Source organism: Xyrauchen texanus, chromosome 13, assembly GCF_025860055.1.
Source record: "Xyrauchen texanus isolate HMW12.3.18 chromosome 13, RBS_HiC_50CHRs, whole genome shotgun sequence".
NCBI lineage: Eukaryota > Metazoa > Chordata > Actinopteri > Cypriniformes > Catostomidae > Xyrauchen > Xyrauchen texanus.
The window spans coordinates 9,542,959-9,561,266 of record NC_068288.1 but is presented as its reverse complement, the minus strand read 5'-3'; the positions used below and the strand labels follow the sequence as shown (position 1 = coordinate 9,561,266).

General features: G+C 38.4%; 1 protein-coding gene across 2 annotated transcripts in view; it reads left to right on the top strand.

Moving 5' to 3' along the window:
- The first annotated feature begins 1,176 nt into the window (after positions 1–1,176).
- LOC127653875 (myosin-11-like) overlaps positions 1,177–18,308 on the top strand; it is a 60,045-nt gene continuing 42,913 nt past the window's right edge. The window contains exons 1-4 of one of the 2 annotated variants that reach the window (XM_052140681.1): positions 1,210–1,287; positions 3,716–3,752; positions 11,256–11,619; positions 12,415–12,571. In XM_052140681.1, coding sequence (XP_051996641.1) covers positions 11,278–11,619; positions 12,415–12,571 — 499 coding nt within the window. In that variant the 5' untranslated portion in view covers positions 1,210–1,287; positions 3,716–3,752; positions 11,256–11,277. Of the gene's footprint in view, positions 1,288–3,715; positions 3,753–11,255; positions 11,620–12,414; positions 12,572–18,308 lie in introns of both variants that reach the window. The other variant, XM_052140682.1, reaches the window with a different exon arrangement.

Below are 18,308 nucleotides of genomic sequence, written 5' to 3'. Positions count from 1 at the left end.
TCAACCTCCTCTCCACCCCCAAGACACTTGCTCTTCCTCTCCTTCCCTTCGCACAGAGGAGCTTGATGCTGACCAGAGACAGAGACAGAGCCACTGCTTCACTTGCAGACTTTGTTGTCTCCTTCATCTTTCTCTTGGGCCACTGCAAGGCCTCAAGGCAAACCAGCCATGGGCCTGTTCCCAGGAAACGTTGCAGATGTGGTTTACTGAACGCAATAGGATGTCCTTATATAGAATGTTCGATTAGATAGCAGGAGCACGTTGTGGGAATGGAGGGGACGGAATGCGATGTGCGTAACGATAAGGGTCCCAAAAAGGATCTCAGGGAATTGCCTCATCCAGATGTAGAGTATAGCATAATCTCTCTCTCTCTCTCTCTCTCTCTCTCTCTCTCTCTTGCTTCCATTGAGGCACACAAGATGCTTGGTTGACTTTTCTCAAATCATTCTGGGATAACATGGATCGTGTTTTGCACAAACTTGTTGGATATATGCAAGCCAAAGTGCATGGTGCAAATACCAAATACTACATATTTTATTTTTTTCTCTACACTTTTTTCTCAAATTGTTGATACTATTTAGGTTGAGTATTTTGTTTTATATGATAAAGCAATGCAAAATTGAAGCATTTTTACTAGTGCTTTTAGACATTTGAACCCCACTGTACATTACATATTTGGTATGTTATTTGGAGGTACAAACATATCCTATGTGACATGTTATACATTAAATGCAGAACATGCTAAAACATTAATTCTACTGATAATGATATTGTCAGCACACAACAGTGGTTTCAGAAGTGTACGTACTAGCCCAGAAGTTAAATTTACTCATATTTATTGTGCAAATGCAAAGTAGGCTATGTTTTAACCAAAAAAACAAACAAACAAACAAAAAAACTGTAAGGATTATGAAATATGACAAGATCATTACATCGTGTAGCCTACTAATAGCCTACTGTTCATTTTCCCGTTTAATTACTGCAGCCATAAAACGCAGGATTTTAGCAACACCGAAGTGTTTAACATTTTCTGTTAAACCAGGACATATAAATGGATGCTGCGCGTGCCACTGTCATTCACCTGACCTTTCAAAAGCACTGACCAATCACAGTGCGGTTCGCCTGAGCGGCTCCGCCCACTCCATCCACAGCGCTGTTTAAATGATGTTCACAAGCTTTTCCGTCTAATTTGGACTGTTCGTCTTTGGAGTACCTCATTGTCGCAGGACTCTCCAAACCCCAACTTTCCAAATTACAACCGCTTTGCTCCAAGTTGTCATCAATCTTGTGAGTATGCTTTGAGTTTTAGTCCTATAATTACTTATACTTTCTGTTTGATTAATTACGCATTAAATTCAGCTGTTTTTGTTGTGTATGCATGGCTCAGTGATGCCTTCAGATATGTAAATGATCTGTGACTGTATGCCAGTAAGTTGATAAATGCACTGTCTAGTGTGAAAAGTTTCTTGGTTGCTCAGCTGTGTGAGAAATTCAGAGTGATCTGTCACTGAAACTTGCTGTCAGCATTGAAAATGTTTGTTTCAAGTGACTGACAGTTGTTCATTCAGTTATTTTAAACTGTAATTTAATCTAGCAGCTTTGTTGAGCAGAGCATTCTCATACTTTTTCATCAAGCCATGACCTCCTAGTCACAAACATCTCCATCATAAAGTATCATCCATAAACTTTAATTGATAAAGCAAGGCTGTCTGGCCGCTCTTATGCGAAAGTTTGACTTCAGCAGAGTCTGTCATAGGAAATGGTTAGAAAGTGCGCAGAATGAGAAGTAATCAGCTTGACAAACCAAAGAGTTTCCTGTTCTCCAAATATGGTTGTCAAATGCAGCTTTTTACTGAATGTTGTGGTAAACAGCAGACAGTGTCAACTGACTGTCTTCGTGACATGTATAGACAGCCAACCTTAGACAAGAGTGTTATAAAGTCAGTCCAAGAAGTAGTCAATGAATTCAGTTCTTTGTGTCTCAATTTTTTTAATTAATTAATGGCTAGATCAGTCACTTAAACATTCTTAAGAGTTATTTTGCAGTCATAAAATAAAGGAGAACATGATGAAAAATTATTGTGACCTATAGTAAATTACAGTTAAAGTCAGAAGTTTACATCCACCTTAGCCAAATACATTTAAACTCAGTTTTTCACAATTCCTGACATTAAATCATAGAAAACTTTGCCTGTCTTAGGTCATTTATGATCACTACTTTATTTTAAGAATGTGAAATCTATTTCAGCATTTATTTATTTCAACACATTCCCAGTTGGTCAGCAGTTTACATTCACTTTATTAGTATTTGGTACAACTGCCTTTAAATTGTTTAACTTGGGTCAAACGTTTTGGGTAGCCTTCCTCAAGCTTCTCACAATAAGTTGCTGGAATTTTGGCCGATTCCTCCTGACAGAACTGGTGTAACTGAGTCAGGATTGTAGTCCATACATGCTCGTACATGCTTTTTTAGTTCTACCCACAATTTTTCTATTGGATTGAGGTCAGGGCTTAGTGATGGCCACTCCAATACTTTGACTTTGTTGTCCTTAAGCCATTTTCCCACAACTTTAGAGGTATGCTTGTGGTCATTGTCCATTTGGAAGACCCATTTGTGACCAAGCTTTAACTTCCTGGCTGATGTCTTGAGATGTTGCTTCAATATATTCACATAATTTTCCTTCCTCGTGATGCCATCTATTTTGTGAAGTGCACCAGTCCCTCCTGCAGCAAAGCACCCCCACAACATGATGCTGCCAGCCCCCATGCTTCAGGGTTGGGATGGTGTTCTTCGGGTTGCCAGCCTCACCCTTTTTCAACAATCTGTCTGTAAACAATTGTTGGAAAATTTAGTCATGTCATGCACAAAGTAGATGTTCTAAATGACTTGCCGAAACTATAGATTGCTAATATTACAACCGTGGGGTGATTCAAAAATGAGTTTTAGTGACGTCAACCTAAGTGTATGTAAACTTCTGACTTCAACTGTAGATCTGACTGTAAATCTCTTGTCAAAACTATTTTAATACTTTGGAGAGATATCATTTTAAGGAATAATTCACTCAATAAAAAAAATCTTACATCATTTACTCACCCACGCTGTTATGGATCATGCGCGACATGGACGGGTAAAGTCATTGCGCACTGTCTCCAGGACGTGAACAGGGTCCGAGTTGGGGTGTGGGGTAGGAATGCAAATTTTTGCCACCCTGTACCACCCTTCTTGCCTCACCCCTGCAAGTAAATGGTGAACAAATATTTGAAGCTCTAAAAAGAGCATAAAGCAGCATAAAATAATCCATACAATTCCAGTGGTTTTAATCCATGTCTCTTGAAGCAATCCAATCGGTTTTGAGTGAGAACAGAGAAACATGTAACTCCTTTTTCACTGCACATCTTACCATTGCAGTCTCTAGACATGATCATGATTTCAAGCTTGATTATATTCTCTAGTGTTTGACGCATGTGCAGAGCGATAGATGGTGCTAGGAATTGTAATCAAGCCTAAAATCATGATTGGCAAGAAGACTGCTGATGTCAAGATTTATAGGAAAAAAGAAGTTATATTTTGGTCTGCTTCAGCAGACATGGTGTCTTATGGATACATTTATGCTGCCTTTCTGTGCTTTTTGGAGCTTTACAATTCTGGTTAATGTTCACTAGCATTGTATGGACCTACAGAGCTGAAACATTCTTTTTTTTGTGTGTTCGGCAGAAGAAATAAAGGCATACACATCTAGGATGGCATGAGGGTGAGTAAATGAAAAGAGTATTTTAATTTTGGATGAACTCTTCCTTTATCAGCTTTTCCAGAATACCTTTCATAATAACGGTAAAAGGTGTGTGTGCATGAAGCAGAAGTTTTAATCAGGGTATGTAGAAAAAGGAAGTTGAATTTAGACAGTTAGACATATGAGCTTGTTAGACCTTGCCAGGTTTTACAGTTTGTTTGTAACTAATAATCATTAGGTCAGGATAGCCAAGACTGCAGTGTTTGATTGATTTTGACTTTTTGGTGGATTGCACATATGATGTGTATATTTAGACTGCTCTATACTCTTAATAATTTAACACAATTCTAGATTCTTGCTGGAATTCCTGTTTACTATTATAAGTAGCTGGGCAGCTGTTTACCAGTTCTTATCACAGAATCAACATGTGTTTTGGAGAAAGAATGACCTTTTTAAGATAACTTTTTAAAGATGCCTGCTGTCCTGGATGCGGTCATTATCTCTCCGTTTCTGATGGTCACGGGCACTGCATCACATGTCTGGGCCCCGATCACACTGAGGCAGCGTTCGTGGATTGTTCGTGTTCTCATGGCGAGAACATGACCATGGCAACGTTGCAGTTGCTGCTTTCCTTCTTCCGGGGAAAGCCACTCCATCCTCCCCCCATGCTGCGCCTTCTACCTATTGGTTCGAGGCCGTCCCGGCTGGCTCTGGAGGTGATTCAATGTGTTCAGTGGGCGTGGTCTCGCCGTGTAATTCCCTGCAGACCTCCTGTTCGGGTTGGTTGGGGGGCCCTGTTTGAGCCGCTAGAGTTAGTCGAACTGAAAGCCCTCTCCTTGAAGACGGCCCTCCTGATTGTGCTCACCTCCATCAAGAGGGTTGTGGACCTGCAAGCATTATCTGTCAGCGACAATTGCCTGGAGTTCAGTCTGGCAGATTCTCACATGATCCTGAGACCTCAGCCAGGTTATGTGCCCATGGTTCCCACGACCCCCTTCAAGGATCAGGTGGTGAGCCTGCAAGCGCTGCCCCGGGAGGACACAGACCCAGCCCTGTCGTTGCTGTGTCCGGTGCGTGCTGTGCGCATCTACTTGAATCACACGCAGAGCTTTAGACGCTCTGAGCAGCACTTTGTCTGCTTCGGCGGACAGCAGACAGGGAATGTTGTCTCCAAACAGAGGCTTACCCACTGGATCATGGATGCCATTGCTTTGGCATACCAGGCCCAGGCCGTGCCCGCCCCTTTGGGAATACGAGCACACTCTACAAGGAATGTGGCATCCTCGTAGGCACTGGCCAATGGCACCTCTCTAGCAGTCATCTGCAGAGCAGTGGGCTGGGCAACACCCAATACATTTGCGAGATTTTACAATCTCGTGTTTTGTCAGGTACGAATAGGTACGTTTGGTAATACGGAACATCTGGCCGGTTGTATCGCTTGTGTATAGCGCCTTTCCCCTCCGTGAGACGAATACATGCGCGTCTTCTCCCATGCAAGTTCACTAGCCCGTGAACCCTGGATGTCCTTCCTCCCTAGCCCTGTGGCTCATGGATTCGGTGGAGAAATTCACAGCTGGATCCACTATGGGTGCTAATATGTCCTGTACTGTGATAGGTGCTCCACAGGTGTCGGTTAATCTGATAACCCCCTGTGATGTATTTTCCGCGGTACGGTCTCCCTGTCGACAGACCCATGGCTCCCTTGGGCAGAGCTCCCTCTGCCCCGCTCGCTGTGTTGTAGAGCTCCTCCCCTTCGAGGTAGGACCTACCACAGTGCCTCTCCCATGTGCGGCTGGTGAGGCCACTTGATGTATTTGCCACTTGTTAACCTCCCCTTCGGGCAGAATGTTTTCTCTGCAGGGTCTTTTCCCACAGAAAAAATAGGAAAGGAAAAGAACACCTTCCCCGATACGTATAATAATGTTAGATGGCCCCAGCCGAATTGAATACTCTTTGGAGAGAAAACACAGAGAGAAAAGGCTGCGCCCTGATGGAGGGAACGAGATGTTGTGTCAGACACAACGCTGTACTAGCCGCTAAATTGGCCGGGACCTTGTCTCGGCTCCTCAGCACAAACCTAAATGAGTGGCTGCATTCCAGCTCCCGTATGTCCGGGGGTGTGGCATGCAAATTACACTCGCCAATTCTCATTGGCCTTTTCTCAAAGATTAGAGGTATTTGGGGCTCTCAAGAGCGACCCCTAGTGTCACTTCATCAACACAACTTCTCATTTCCTCCATCGTGGAGTGGAGTTTACAACAGTAACCAAGACGTTTCCAGGAGTGCTGGATGTTTATGTTTTTGAGATGTTACAGACATTACAGCTGATGTTTTGTAAAGCTGCTTTGGAACAATGTGTATTGTGGAAAGCAGAAATAAAAAACTAAACAAATATGAATTATTTGACTTGATTTGACTTTTATGTTACAATTTTTTTTCTACTTTGGCAACAAAATCTCAGTGTTCTCTATTTTCACTATCAAACAAACAAGTGATCATTGGGATCATTTTACCAATCAGAAATTAGCATAATTAATTCTGATTCAAAGTAAAAGCCGGTATCATCATTCTAAAATAAAATTAAGCATTATAAATTCTGAATCTATGTACTGATTACCAATGTCCAATGCCTGTCAACCATGTTGAGTGATCCAAATATTATCTGCAGCCTGAAACTGAACTTTTGGTTGGAAGTTTGGAGTGAATGCACTTGGCTGAATTGGAAAGCTACAGGATGCTCCCTTTCTCCCTTTTTATTGAAAGACTTAAAAAATACCTCCATTGCCCTGTCTGTCTACACTTGTCTCAGAACAGTTTGAAATGCACCTTATTTTCATTCTAACTCCATAAAAAGCCTCTGAAAGCAAAAAATCAATAAAAAAAACCTCAGTATAGCACAGTAAATATATAGTTTCTAAGGGAAAAAAGTGTGATTGTCCTCGTAAATTGTCATTGTGCTTGATAGCATGCTATAAATCACTAAAAGTTTAAAAATGGCATATCGAATGAAACTAGAGACACATTTTTTGACTAAAGATAAAAAGACAAACTCCACTGTGATCGGCGCCATATTGTTTTGTCCCAAGAAAGTTTTAAGACTAGAGTATTTAGAACAGAAAGCAGTCAGTTTAAATTAAATTAAATTATCTATAGCATATAGTGAAGACAAAACACAATGTCTGTGCAGAAGGACACAGTGTAGCATGAGGTTAAACTTCCAAAAAGCACATAAAGGCAGCATAAAAGTAATATAGGACTCCAGTGGTTTAATCCAAGTCTTCTGAAGAAATCTTATTGGTTTTGGATGAGTACGGACAAAAACAAAATAGTTCCTTTTTCACTGTACATCATCTTGCCATTACAGTCTCTTGGAAAGATCATTATTTCAAGCTTGATTACTCTTTCTAGCACTTGACATATGCACAGAGAATTAGATGGTGCTAGGAAGTGTAATCATGCTTGAAATCACGATCGCCAAGGAGACTGCTGATGTCAAGATTTATAGTGATACAATTATATGTTGGCCTTTTCTCATCCAAAATTGATTTGATTGCTTTAGAAGATATGGATTGAACCACTGGAGTCTTATGCATTACTTTTATGCTGCCTTTATGTGCTTTTTGAAGATTTAACCTCGTGCTACCCTGTGTCCTTCTGTGCGGACATTGTGTTTTGTCTTCGCAATATGCTATGAATAATTTTATTTGATTTATTTTACGCTTTTTGGAGCATCAAAGTTTTGGTCACCATTTACTTGCATTGTATGGACCAAAAGAGCTGAGATATTCTTCTAAAAATCTTCATTTGTGTTCTACAGAAGAAAGAAAGTCATACATATATGGAAAGTGGGTTAGTTGTTTTTGGATGAACCATTCCTTTAATAACAGAAGCTAAAATGACACAGCTGCTCATGAGAAAGAGAAAACCAGATTTATGTAATGAGAAAAGGATGAGGAGGAGTAGAGAAGAGAGGAAACCTTTCACAGGACCAAGGGTCACAAAAATAAATCCACACAACACATGATCACATGATCATCTGGGAAGTTTGCCCACTTGAGCACAGGCCAAGGACCCTCAATCATGCCAATGGCTGTTAAAGTAAACACAGGCTTAACTTCTTTAAATTCAGTTTTGGACAGTATGTTTGCATTTTATAGTGAGTAAAACTGCTGAACCATAAAGGCTAAATGAAAGTCTTAGATGAATATCCCAGGTTCAATACAAATTTAGCTCAATAGCATTTGTTGCATAATAATTTTGATTCGTCCCTCCTTAATTGCCATGATGACATAACAGCATAAACCCTAAACCCTTAAACAGCTGTAAAACCATCCAAACATTGGCCCCATTCACTTCCATTGTAAGTGCCTCACTGTGACCATGATTTTTGCTTTTTTTTTTAAAGAAAAGGGGGGATACGTTGCAATAATTTTTTTGTGGTAATCAACAATTATGCCACAAATACTGTCGAGCTTAACTTGAATTTAACACGGAATATTCCTTGAAGACCTGAAATGATGGCGTTTTCTTTCATGTTTACATCAATTCAAACTAAAGGCCATTAATCTACGTACAGGACACAGGAAGCTCCCTCTGTTAATTAAATCAGCTTATCTTAGGAAACGTTGTTTGTTTGTCTCGCCCCCAACGGTTAAAGGGCGTTTAAATGACCCTTTTCCCTCCGTTGTGTTTTTCAGTGGCCGATTTTTTCCTTGGTAGAAAAAAAGGAGAATATAGGTATTCACTTTTCAGAAGAGCTTAATATTTTAGCATCTTATAGGTTAATTATTTTCATAATTAGAATTAGTAAAGGAAGAGGCCACTTGTGGTTTAGATTTATAAGGATTGTATTCAGAAATTATTTAGCAGATATGGACCACGTCTGTTAAAATGAATGGGGGAAATTGGAACGCTCAACCATGTAGCTCTTAGCGCCCAACGGTCAATGAATGTAGAAAGGAAGTCCCACCTTACAGTTAAAAGAGCCAATCACCTTTTAGATACAAACATCACATGTCAATCAATGCATGTGCATTAGCTAAACAAGCCGGGGAAATTGCATTTATTAGTGTAATATATAATAAAAGAAATCACAATTTATCATTTTTCTGTTGATTTGAAATATGTTGTTTGATCTTAATCTTGACCAACCTTTTTTGAGATTTTGGGCTTTCTCCATTCAAGTAGATAGGAGATGCGCTGGCATGACTGGAAATAGCCTCCCAAGATCGTTCTAAAGATGGACTGACTTGCTACAAAGACTTTGTTGCATTACATTGTCTCTTTTTCTTATTGTCCACTGCAATCCACTGAGAGCTTCCTGGTTCTGAGTTGATATACTTTAGAAGCTGGATGCTTCTTGTCACTTCTTATCAGTAAACTGTCAGCATTTTAAACTTGTCTAGTGTCCTGTCTTTGCTTTGGCTTGTGTAACAACTGTCTGATTATAGGCATTATTCAATTTTGATTTGAGACATTATACAGATTGTACTATATTTCAATGGTCCTGTATCTCAACTAATAGAGCATGGTACTAGCAACATCAAGGTCATGGGTTTGCTTCCTGGAGAACACACATATTTTGAATGCACTGTAAATCACTTTGGATAACAGCATATGTCAATGTTTGCGCTTGATGAAGTGAAGGTTACTCATTCTGGTGTTCGATGGTACCAACAAGCTTTTTAGTCTTCCGCGTACAGAGCCCCTTAGAGGACAGGGAAGGAATTTATTTTCTGAAATATTATTGTTTTCCTCACAATAGTTTGTGTTCTCTCGCAGTAGTTTTGTTTTGCAAAAATTATTCCAAGGGAACACAAAACTAATTGCGATGGAATGAAAAATGCATTGCGAGGTAACGCAAAACTTCTTGCAAAGCAACACAAAACTTATTGCGAGGAATGCAAAACATATTGCAAGGGAACACAAAATTATTGCAAGGAAATGCAAAACTTATTTTGAGGCAATGCAATACTTATTGCTAGTGAACAAAACTTATTGCGAGGCAATGCAATACTATTGTGATGGAACACACACTATTGCATGGGAATGCAAAATTAATTGCAAAGCAACACAAAACTTATTGCGAGGAGTAATGCAAAACTTATTGTGAGGCAATGCAAAACTTGTTGCGAGGGAATGCAAACAGTTGTAAGGGAATGCAAAAATGATTATGAGGGAACACAAAACTATTGTGAGGCAATGTAAAGCTTATTGCAAGGGAATGCAAACTATTACGAGAGCACGCAAAACTTATTGCAAGAAAACGCAAAACTTATTGTAAGAGAATAGAAACTATTGCGGGAGAACGCAAAAGTTGTTTGTTAGGAAATGCAAAATTATTTCAGAAAATTAATTCCCTTCATCTAAGGGGCTCCATAGTTAGCCTAAGTCCTACCTGCTAGACATAATTTCATAGTATCATAATTTCAAATATATATATATATATATATATATATATATATATATATATATATATATAAGTTGAAAGTTGAAGCAGTAAACCTAACACTTCATTTAGCTTCTGCTAGAAACTATGCAGGTGGGAAAATGTTTGTCCTATTTTCAGTTACTTGCTGAAAGGCTGTTAGATCATACAATGTAAATGTACAAACAATAGATAATTAAAAAGCTCCTCGGTTTCAAGAATTCGAAAGCTGCACCTGCTGTTTGATACCTGTACAGTACAACATACTTGTATAAACTTCCCTATATCAGTCCACCAGAGAAAGAGAAGGGTGGGGGAAAGTGGCAGCAGGAAAAGTCCAGTTGTAGACATACTATTCCCTATAAGGACTTTGTTTGGGAATTCACTTTTTTCTGCTGTTTAGGTCATCAGAATGTCCACTGCTTAGAAAGCAGCCTTATATGGGCATTGCAGCACGGGATCATGAGCTGCAAAAGAAACAAGAAAAACAGCTTTGTGCTATCACACAATTATAAATGTTTTAAGTATGAAGAATGTTTCATAACATGCTATGTATGGCTAAAGTGATAAATTGTTTAATCAAAGAATACAAAATGATATTTTATTGCCCAGCCTTTTATTTGTCATTTCATCTAAATAGGAGATGATAGTGGGGTCCCTTGTGACCTGTGTCATGTTTATTTAGAAAGATGGCTGGTATGATGGTTCAACTTGGCAAAAGGTATACATCAATGCTTCTGAATTACAACCAGCTCTAAAAATCTGCCATAAAATATTTGGTTGATGTTGCAAATTCCATCAGGAAAGCATATGCATATATAGACCCTGTATGTATAATTTCATGTCATTAAATCAGTTATTATGGTAGTGCATTTATAGACAGAAACCATTAGCTACAAACTGTTTTACTTATAGACCATTATACTCTCTAAAGACCAATAAATAAATAAATTCTAAAAATACCCACAAGCTATGTCACAATCCACCTTCCACTCTACACTTTGAGTACTGGTCAGAGAATATTGTAAAAACTGTATATAGCAATTGCGTGTTTCTAAAGTCTGTTTCTGTGGGGTTTTTTCTTCTCAAATTTGTAGTTGTCTTAACCCCAACCCCAAGATGATGAAAAAGAGCATGACTGAGGACGAGAAATTCCTTTACACGGACAAAGACTTCATTAACAGCCCTGTCGCCCAGGCTGATTGGGCGTCCAGGAAGCTGGTATGGGTCCCCTCCGAGAAACATGGTTTTGAGTCGGCTTGCATCAAAGAGGAACATGGGGATGAGGTGCTGGTGGAGCTGGTGGACAACGGGAAGAAAATCAGAGTCAACAAGGACGATATCCAGAAGATGAACCCGCCTAAGTTCAGCAAGGTGGAGGATATGGCAGAGCTCACCTGCCTGAACGAAGCTTCAGTTCTCCACAACCTGAGGGAGAGATACTACTCGGGACTCATCTATGTGAGTAGACATAGGTGATCTTATTTTTAGTCAAATAAATGCTCAAAGTATACACATAAAGTAGTATTAGTAGTAATTTGTTTGAGCTGCCTGACTGGGCTGGACATAACAACATTGGCCCAACCAATGGTGTGAAATTTGTGTCAGGACTACCTTTGTCCAAACAATGGCAACAGATGCGGCCTTCAAGAGTTTAGTTATGATCTGTTTTATTAAGTATTATAATTTGAGTAATAGCATCATAAGACATGAGTACATTCTTGCTGATGTTAGGACATCAAGTTAACACAATTCGTGCTTATAACACATTAATAACATCCAAAACATACAATTTATGAAGAACTCTACTGTGGCCAACCTTGTTGGTCAAAATGTTGAATAAATAATTTTTCATTGGCAACACTTTACCTTGTCATTAAATAGCAGTGATAGTTTACAGTATTTAATGCACTTAAGAAAGTGGTACTAAGGCGCATTTCCTAAAAGAGAGGGATTATATAGCTTCCACAGACCTCCAAACTGTGTGTACTTTGTTTTGGTAACAAACCATGTATTTACAACATTTTTGCTCCGGAGATGTCTTCGGAGTCTCTCGAACACGAGTCTTCCCTACAGAATGTACATCACTAGAGCTTTCAATTACCAAGAGCTAAAACTTACAGATTCAAAACTAGCTTCCTTAGACCAAACTACTGTGCTGTCATGTCTCATTGTTGTTCTTTACATGGTGGATTCATACCCTAATGCTTTAAATGCAGAGTGCGATCTGAAAAGTTCATACGTTGTTTTTTTCAGACATACTCTGGGCTGTTTTGTGTGGTGGTGAATCCCTATAAAATGCTTCCAATCTACTCTGAGAAGATCATTGAAATGTACAAAGGCAAAAAGCGGCATGAGGTCCCTCCACATATCTACTCCATCACGGATAATGCCTACAGGAACATGATGCAAGGTAAGGCCTTTTGGAGTCTAGAATTTGGATGCTAACTCTTAGCACGCTACTGTAAATCTTTTAGTTGACAAGTATAACGGTTCTTCCTTATTCACTTAGATGTCAACAGTGATTGTATTTCTTGTTAACCATTGTCATCAATACTTCAGCTCAAATTAATTATGACAATAATAAGCTATTTAAATGAGATTTGTAGTTGTTTATATGGGGTGTGACAGCTCTAAGAACTCATGTTAGCAAGCCAGTGGTGTGAAGTGTGTGCGTATGAATTTGCTATCAGAGGCCATATGTCTAATTTTGTGTCTTGTAAAAAGCTGTTGTCACCCACAGGGTCAAAACAACTGCAACTTGATGCAAATACAGTGCATTCAGAAAGTATTCAGACCCCTTCAATTTTTTCACATTTTGTTATGATGCAGCCTTATGCCAAAATGCTTTAAATTGATTTTTTTCTTCACATCAATCTTCACACCATACCCCATAATGAAAAAGCAAAAACTGATTTCTGATAACTTTGCAAATGTTTATAAAAGAAAAAAGCTTAAATATCACATTTACATAAGTATTCAGACCCTTTGCTATGACACTTGAAATTTAGCTCAGGTGTATCCCGTTTCTGTTGATCATCTGTGAGATGTTTCTACACTTTGATTAGAGTTCACCTGTGGCAAATTCAATTGATTGTACATGATTTGGATAGGCACACACCTGTCTATTAAGGTCACACAGCTGAAAATGCATATCAGAGCAAAAACCAAGCAATGAGATCAGAGGAACTGCCTGCAGAGCTCAGAGACAGGATTGTGTCAAGGCACAGATCTAGAGAAGGCTACAGAAACTTTTTCGGCTGCATTGAAAGTTCCCAAGAGTACAGTAGCCTCTATAATTCTTAAAAGAAAGAATTTTGGAACAACCAGGACTCTTCCTAGAGCTGGCCGCCCAGCCAAACTGATCATCACCTGCTCAATACCTTCCCAACGGTGAAGCATGGTGGTGGTAGCATCATGCTGTGGGGGTGTTTTTCAGTGGCAGGCACTGGGGGACTGGTCAGGGTTGAAGGAAATCTGAGCACAGCAAAATACAGAGATGTTCTTAATGAAAACCTGGTTCAGAGCACTCAGGACCTCAGACTGGGCCGAAGGTTCACCTACCAACAGGACAATGACCCTAAGCACACAGTCAAGACAACACAAGAGTGGCTTAGGGAACACTCTGTGAATGTCCTTGAGTGACCCAGCCAGAGCCCAGACTTGAACCCAGTCAAACATCTGTGGAGAGACCTGAAAATGGCTGTCCATCGATGGTCCCCATCTAACCTGACAGAGTTTGAGAGGATCTGCAGAGAAGAATGGCAGAAAATCCCCAAATCCAGCTGTGCAAAGCTTCAGTCGCATCATACCCAAAAAGACTTGAGGCTTTCAAAGTCGCTGCCAAAGGTGCTTCAACTAAGAACTGAGTTAAGGGTCTGAATACTTCTGTCAATGTGATATTTCAGTTTGTTCTTTGTGATATTATTGAAATGAGTTGCTGTGTTAGCTGTGAAGAGCTAGAACCACAAGATATATAAAGTTGTTGACACATCAGCTTATGTTAGTAGTAAGCAGTTGTATATCTTCACATTTGCAGTAATGCTATATTGTTTTCACAGTGACTACATTAATTACAGTTTTTGTGAATTTTCGATCTTGCAACATATCAGCTCATATAAACACAATTCTCACAGTTCTCACACATTAACTGTGGAATGCACACCACGTCTAGTAGTATCTTTTATAGTATATATATATGTATATATATATATATTTATATATATGTATATATATATATATATATATATATATATATATTATTATTTATTTATATATATTATATACAGTATTGTGTATAAGGTATTTAGTGACACAAGATATGTAATAGTGTTGCACTATACTGTAAATTTCCACTTCTATAAATCATATTTTTATATGTTTTAATCTTTACTATTTAAGTTTGAGACAAATGAGTGCCATATTCATACAAATGACTACTTCATAATGATTTTCTGTGCTATGGTGGTGACTTCCCAGCATCCCATATGTATTACACATTCATATTGTACTTTACATGTTATTTGTTACTCAAGGTGGCACTGATGTATTAGTGATTTACTTGATTTAAGTTTGATATACAGTTGAAGTCATTACAACTACTTTTTTAATCACTCCATAGATATAATATTAACAAACTATAGTTTTGGCAATCGTTTAGGGTATCTACTTTGTGGATGACACTAGTCATTTTTTCAACAATTGTTTACAGACAGATTGTTTCACATTTAATTGACTATATCACGATTCCAGTGGGTCAGAAGTTTGCATACACTGCATAAGTTTATTGTGCCTTTAAGCAGCTTGAAAAAATTCCAGAAAATGATGTCAAGCCTTTAGGCAATTAGCCAGTTAGCTTCTGATATGAGGTGTACTGAATTTGAGGTGTACTTGTGGATGTATTTTAAGGACTAGCTTCAAACGCAGTGCTTCATTGCTTGAAATCAAGGGAAAATAAAAAGAAATCAGCCAAGACCTCAGAAAAACAATTGTGGACCTCCTCAAGTCTGGTTCATCCTTGGGAGAAATTTCCAAACACCTGAAGGTACCACATTCATCTGTACAAACAATATTACGCAAGTATAAACACCATGGGACCATGCAGCCATCATACCACTCAGTAAGGTGAGGCATTCTGTCTCCTAGAGATGAAAGTAGTTTGGTGCGAAAAGTTCAAATCAATCCCAGAACTACAGCAAAGGACCTTGTGAAGATGCTGGAGGAAACAGGTAGACAAGTATCTATATCCACAGTAAAATGTGTCCTATATCGGCATAACCTGAAAGGCTGCTAAGGAAGAAGCCAATGCTCCAAAACCGCCATAAAAAAGCCAGACTACAGTTTGCAAGTGCACATAGAGACAGATGTCTTACTTTTTGGGGAAATATCCTCTGATCTAATGAAACAAATATTGAACTGTTTGGCCATAATGACCATCATCATGTTTAGAGGAAAAAGGGTGAGGCTTGCAAGCCGAAGAACACCATCCCAACCTTGAAGCATGGGGGTGGTTGCATCATAATGTGGGGGTGCTTTGCTGCAGGAGGGACTGGTGCACTTCACAAGATAGATGGCATCATGGAGAGACCTGAAAATGTCTGTCCACCAACAGTACCCATCCAACCTGACAGAGCTTGAGGCTATCTAGGCCACTGTTAGGGCAGTGGTGGCTCAGCGGTTAAGGCTCTGGGTTACTGACCAGAAGGTCAGGGGTTCAAGACCCAACACCACCAAGACACCACTGTTGGGCCCTTGAGCAAGGCCCTTGAACCTATCTGCTCCAGGGGCGCTGTATCATGGCCGACCCTGCACTCTGACCCCAGCTTAGCTGGGATATGTGAAAAATAAATAATTTCACCATGTATATGCAGAAATGTATGTATAATGTGTGACAATTGATCAATTTATTTTAATTTATTATTATCTGCAGAGAACAATGGCAAAAAAATCCCCAAATCAAGGTGTGCAAAGCTTATCGCATCATACTCAGAAAGATTTGAGGCTGTAATTGCTGCCAAAGGTGCTTCAACTAAGAACTGAGTTAAGGGTCTGAATACTTATGTCAATGTGATATCTCAGTTTTTTCTTTTTAAATTATTTGCAAAGTTATCAAAAATCTGGTTTTGCTTTGTCATTATGGGGTATGGAGTGAAGATTGATGTGAAAAAATAATAATACTTTAAAGCATTTTAGTATAAGCCTGCAACATAAAATATGAAAACAATGAAGGGGTCTGAATACTTTCTGAATGCACTGTGTGTGATATTATTGAAATGAGTTGGTGTGTTTGCTGTGAAGAGCGAAAACCACAAGTTATATTAAGTTGTTGACACGTCAGCTTATGTTAGTAGTAAACATGTATTTTTACATCTTGTATATCTTCGCATTTACAGTGATGCTATATTGTTTTACAGTGACTGCATTAATATAACATTTATTAAAACATATGGAGTTTTTGTGAAATTAGAACGTGCAACATATCAGCTCATTTAAACGCAATTCATTCATTAAACATTCTGGGATAAAGGTACTTAGTCTGTGACATGGTAATTGAAAAGATACAAATATCAGGGACATTTCAAACAGTGATTAACAAGAATGTTAAATTTATGGAGATTTCTATAGTGAATTTTTTTTTTCCTAGACATGCTCAACTCTAAAATATTTAATTAGCTAAAAGCACTTTGTGGGAGAAATCTACATAACAAAAATAAATAAATAAATAAATCCTTTTCACAATAGTAAATATCACGTAGAAGCCATGGGAATTCGTTGGTCTGAAGGTGTGGTTACTGCTTTTGGTTTGTAATGTGTCACTCAGAAAAAAGAATCTTACATGAAACATCGGAGCGTGTAAGAAATTGCATTAAAAAGCAGAAGTAGATGATGCATTGTCACGCTGTTCCTCAAAGGGAATAATGCTCTGACAGTACAGTTCTTATTAAACTGCTTACATTAATCCATTATATCCCTTTATTATACATCATTTTGGAATGTTACAAATTTTAGAACTTTTTTAGCAATGATTAAATATGAACTGACATTTAAAGTCCCCATAAAGTCTGAAAATGTCCTCATTCGTTAAGATCATCGCAGAATGTCATGTCATGCCGCTACAACTGGACTTACTTCCTGTTATATGAAGACAGATAACAAATAAGAAGAAATGTGTTTTGCAGCAACTAATTACCACATGAAAAGACAAACTAAATAAGTTTTGGAGTTCAGGATTGCTATATCCTGAACTCCAGTGTATTGTGTGAGTCGATGACAAGATTTAGAGTATCTTGATACAGCATAATCAACCTTGAGTGCCAGTGTTGTGCTCTCTCATTTGAGTATACTACGCATTCCTGCTCAGGGGCTTACACTGATCTCTCTTTGAAGTCCAGCGAGGTTTCCATGCTTGACAGAGTATGACATGGCGTTCCCTTGTCATAATTGAAAACATAAGGAGCTCGTTTTGGTTGGAATGAGAATCAAATGGCTAAACATGGAATATTATAACTGTATATCACAATATGAGTCACTGTATATCATGGTAACTGTATATACTGTGTAATATAACACAGTATTAACATTTATGCTGGAAATTCTCTGCATATTTCATAATCACGTGGGCATGCATATTTTTGAATAATCCACTGAATGAAATAGAAATTAAAGGTAAAATATTTTTTCAGATTTATCATAAGTTAAGCTCAGTCAACAGCATTTGTGACATAATGGTGATTACCACAACAAATAAGTTTGACTCGTCCTTTCTTTTCTTTAAAAATGGCAATAATTGCAATTTTTTTGTTTTGTTATAGTGAGGCACTTGGAAGTGAATGAGGCCAGTTTTTGGAGGGTTTAAAAGCAAAAATGTGAAGCTTATAATTTTATAAAAGCACTTACATTAATTATTTTGTTAAAAAACGTGCATTATTTGAGCTGTACATTTTTTTTTCTTACGGTTGTTTTAGGGTTTACAGCGTTGTGTCGTCATGGCAACAAAGTTGTAAAATTGGCTATAACTTTACAGAGAAAAGCTTAGTAAGCAATTTTATCACACTTAAATCATGTCAACATGCACATAGTTTATCTCTTGTAGCTATAATAAAAAAAAAAACATTGAGTAATTTACGTTTAAGGATTGGCCTCATTCACTT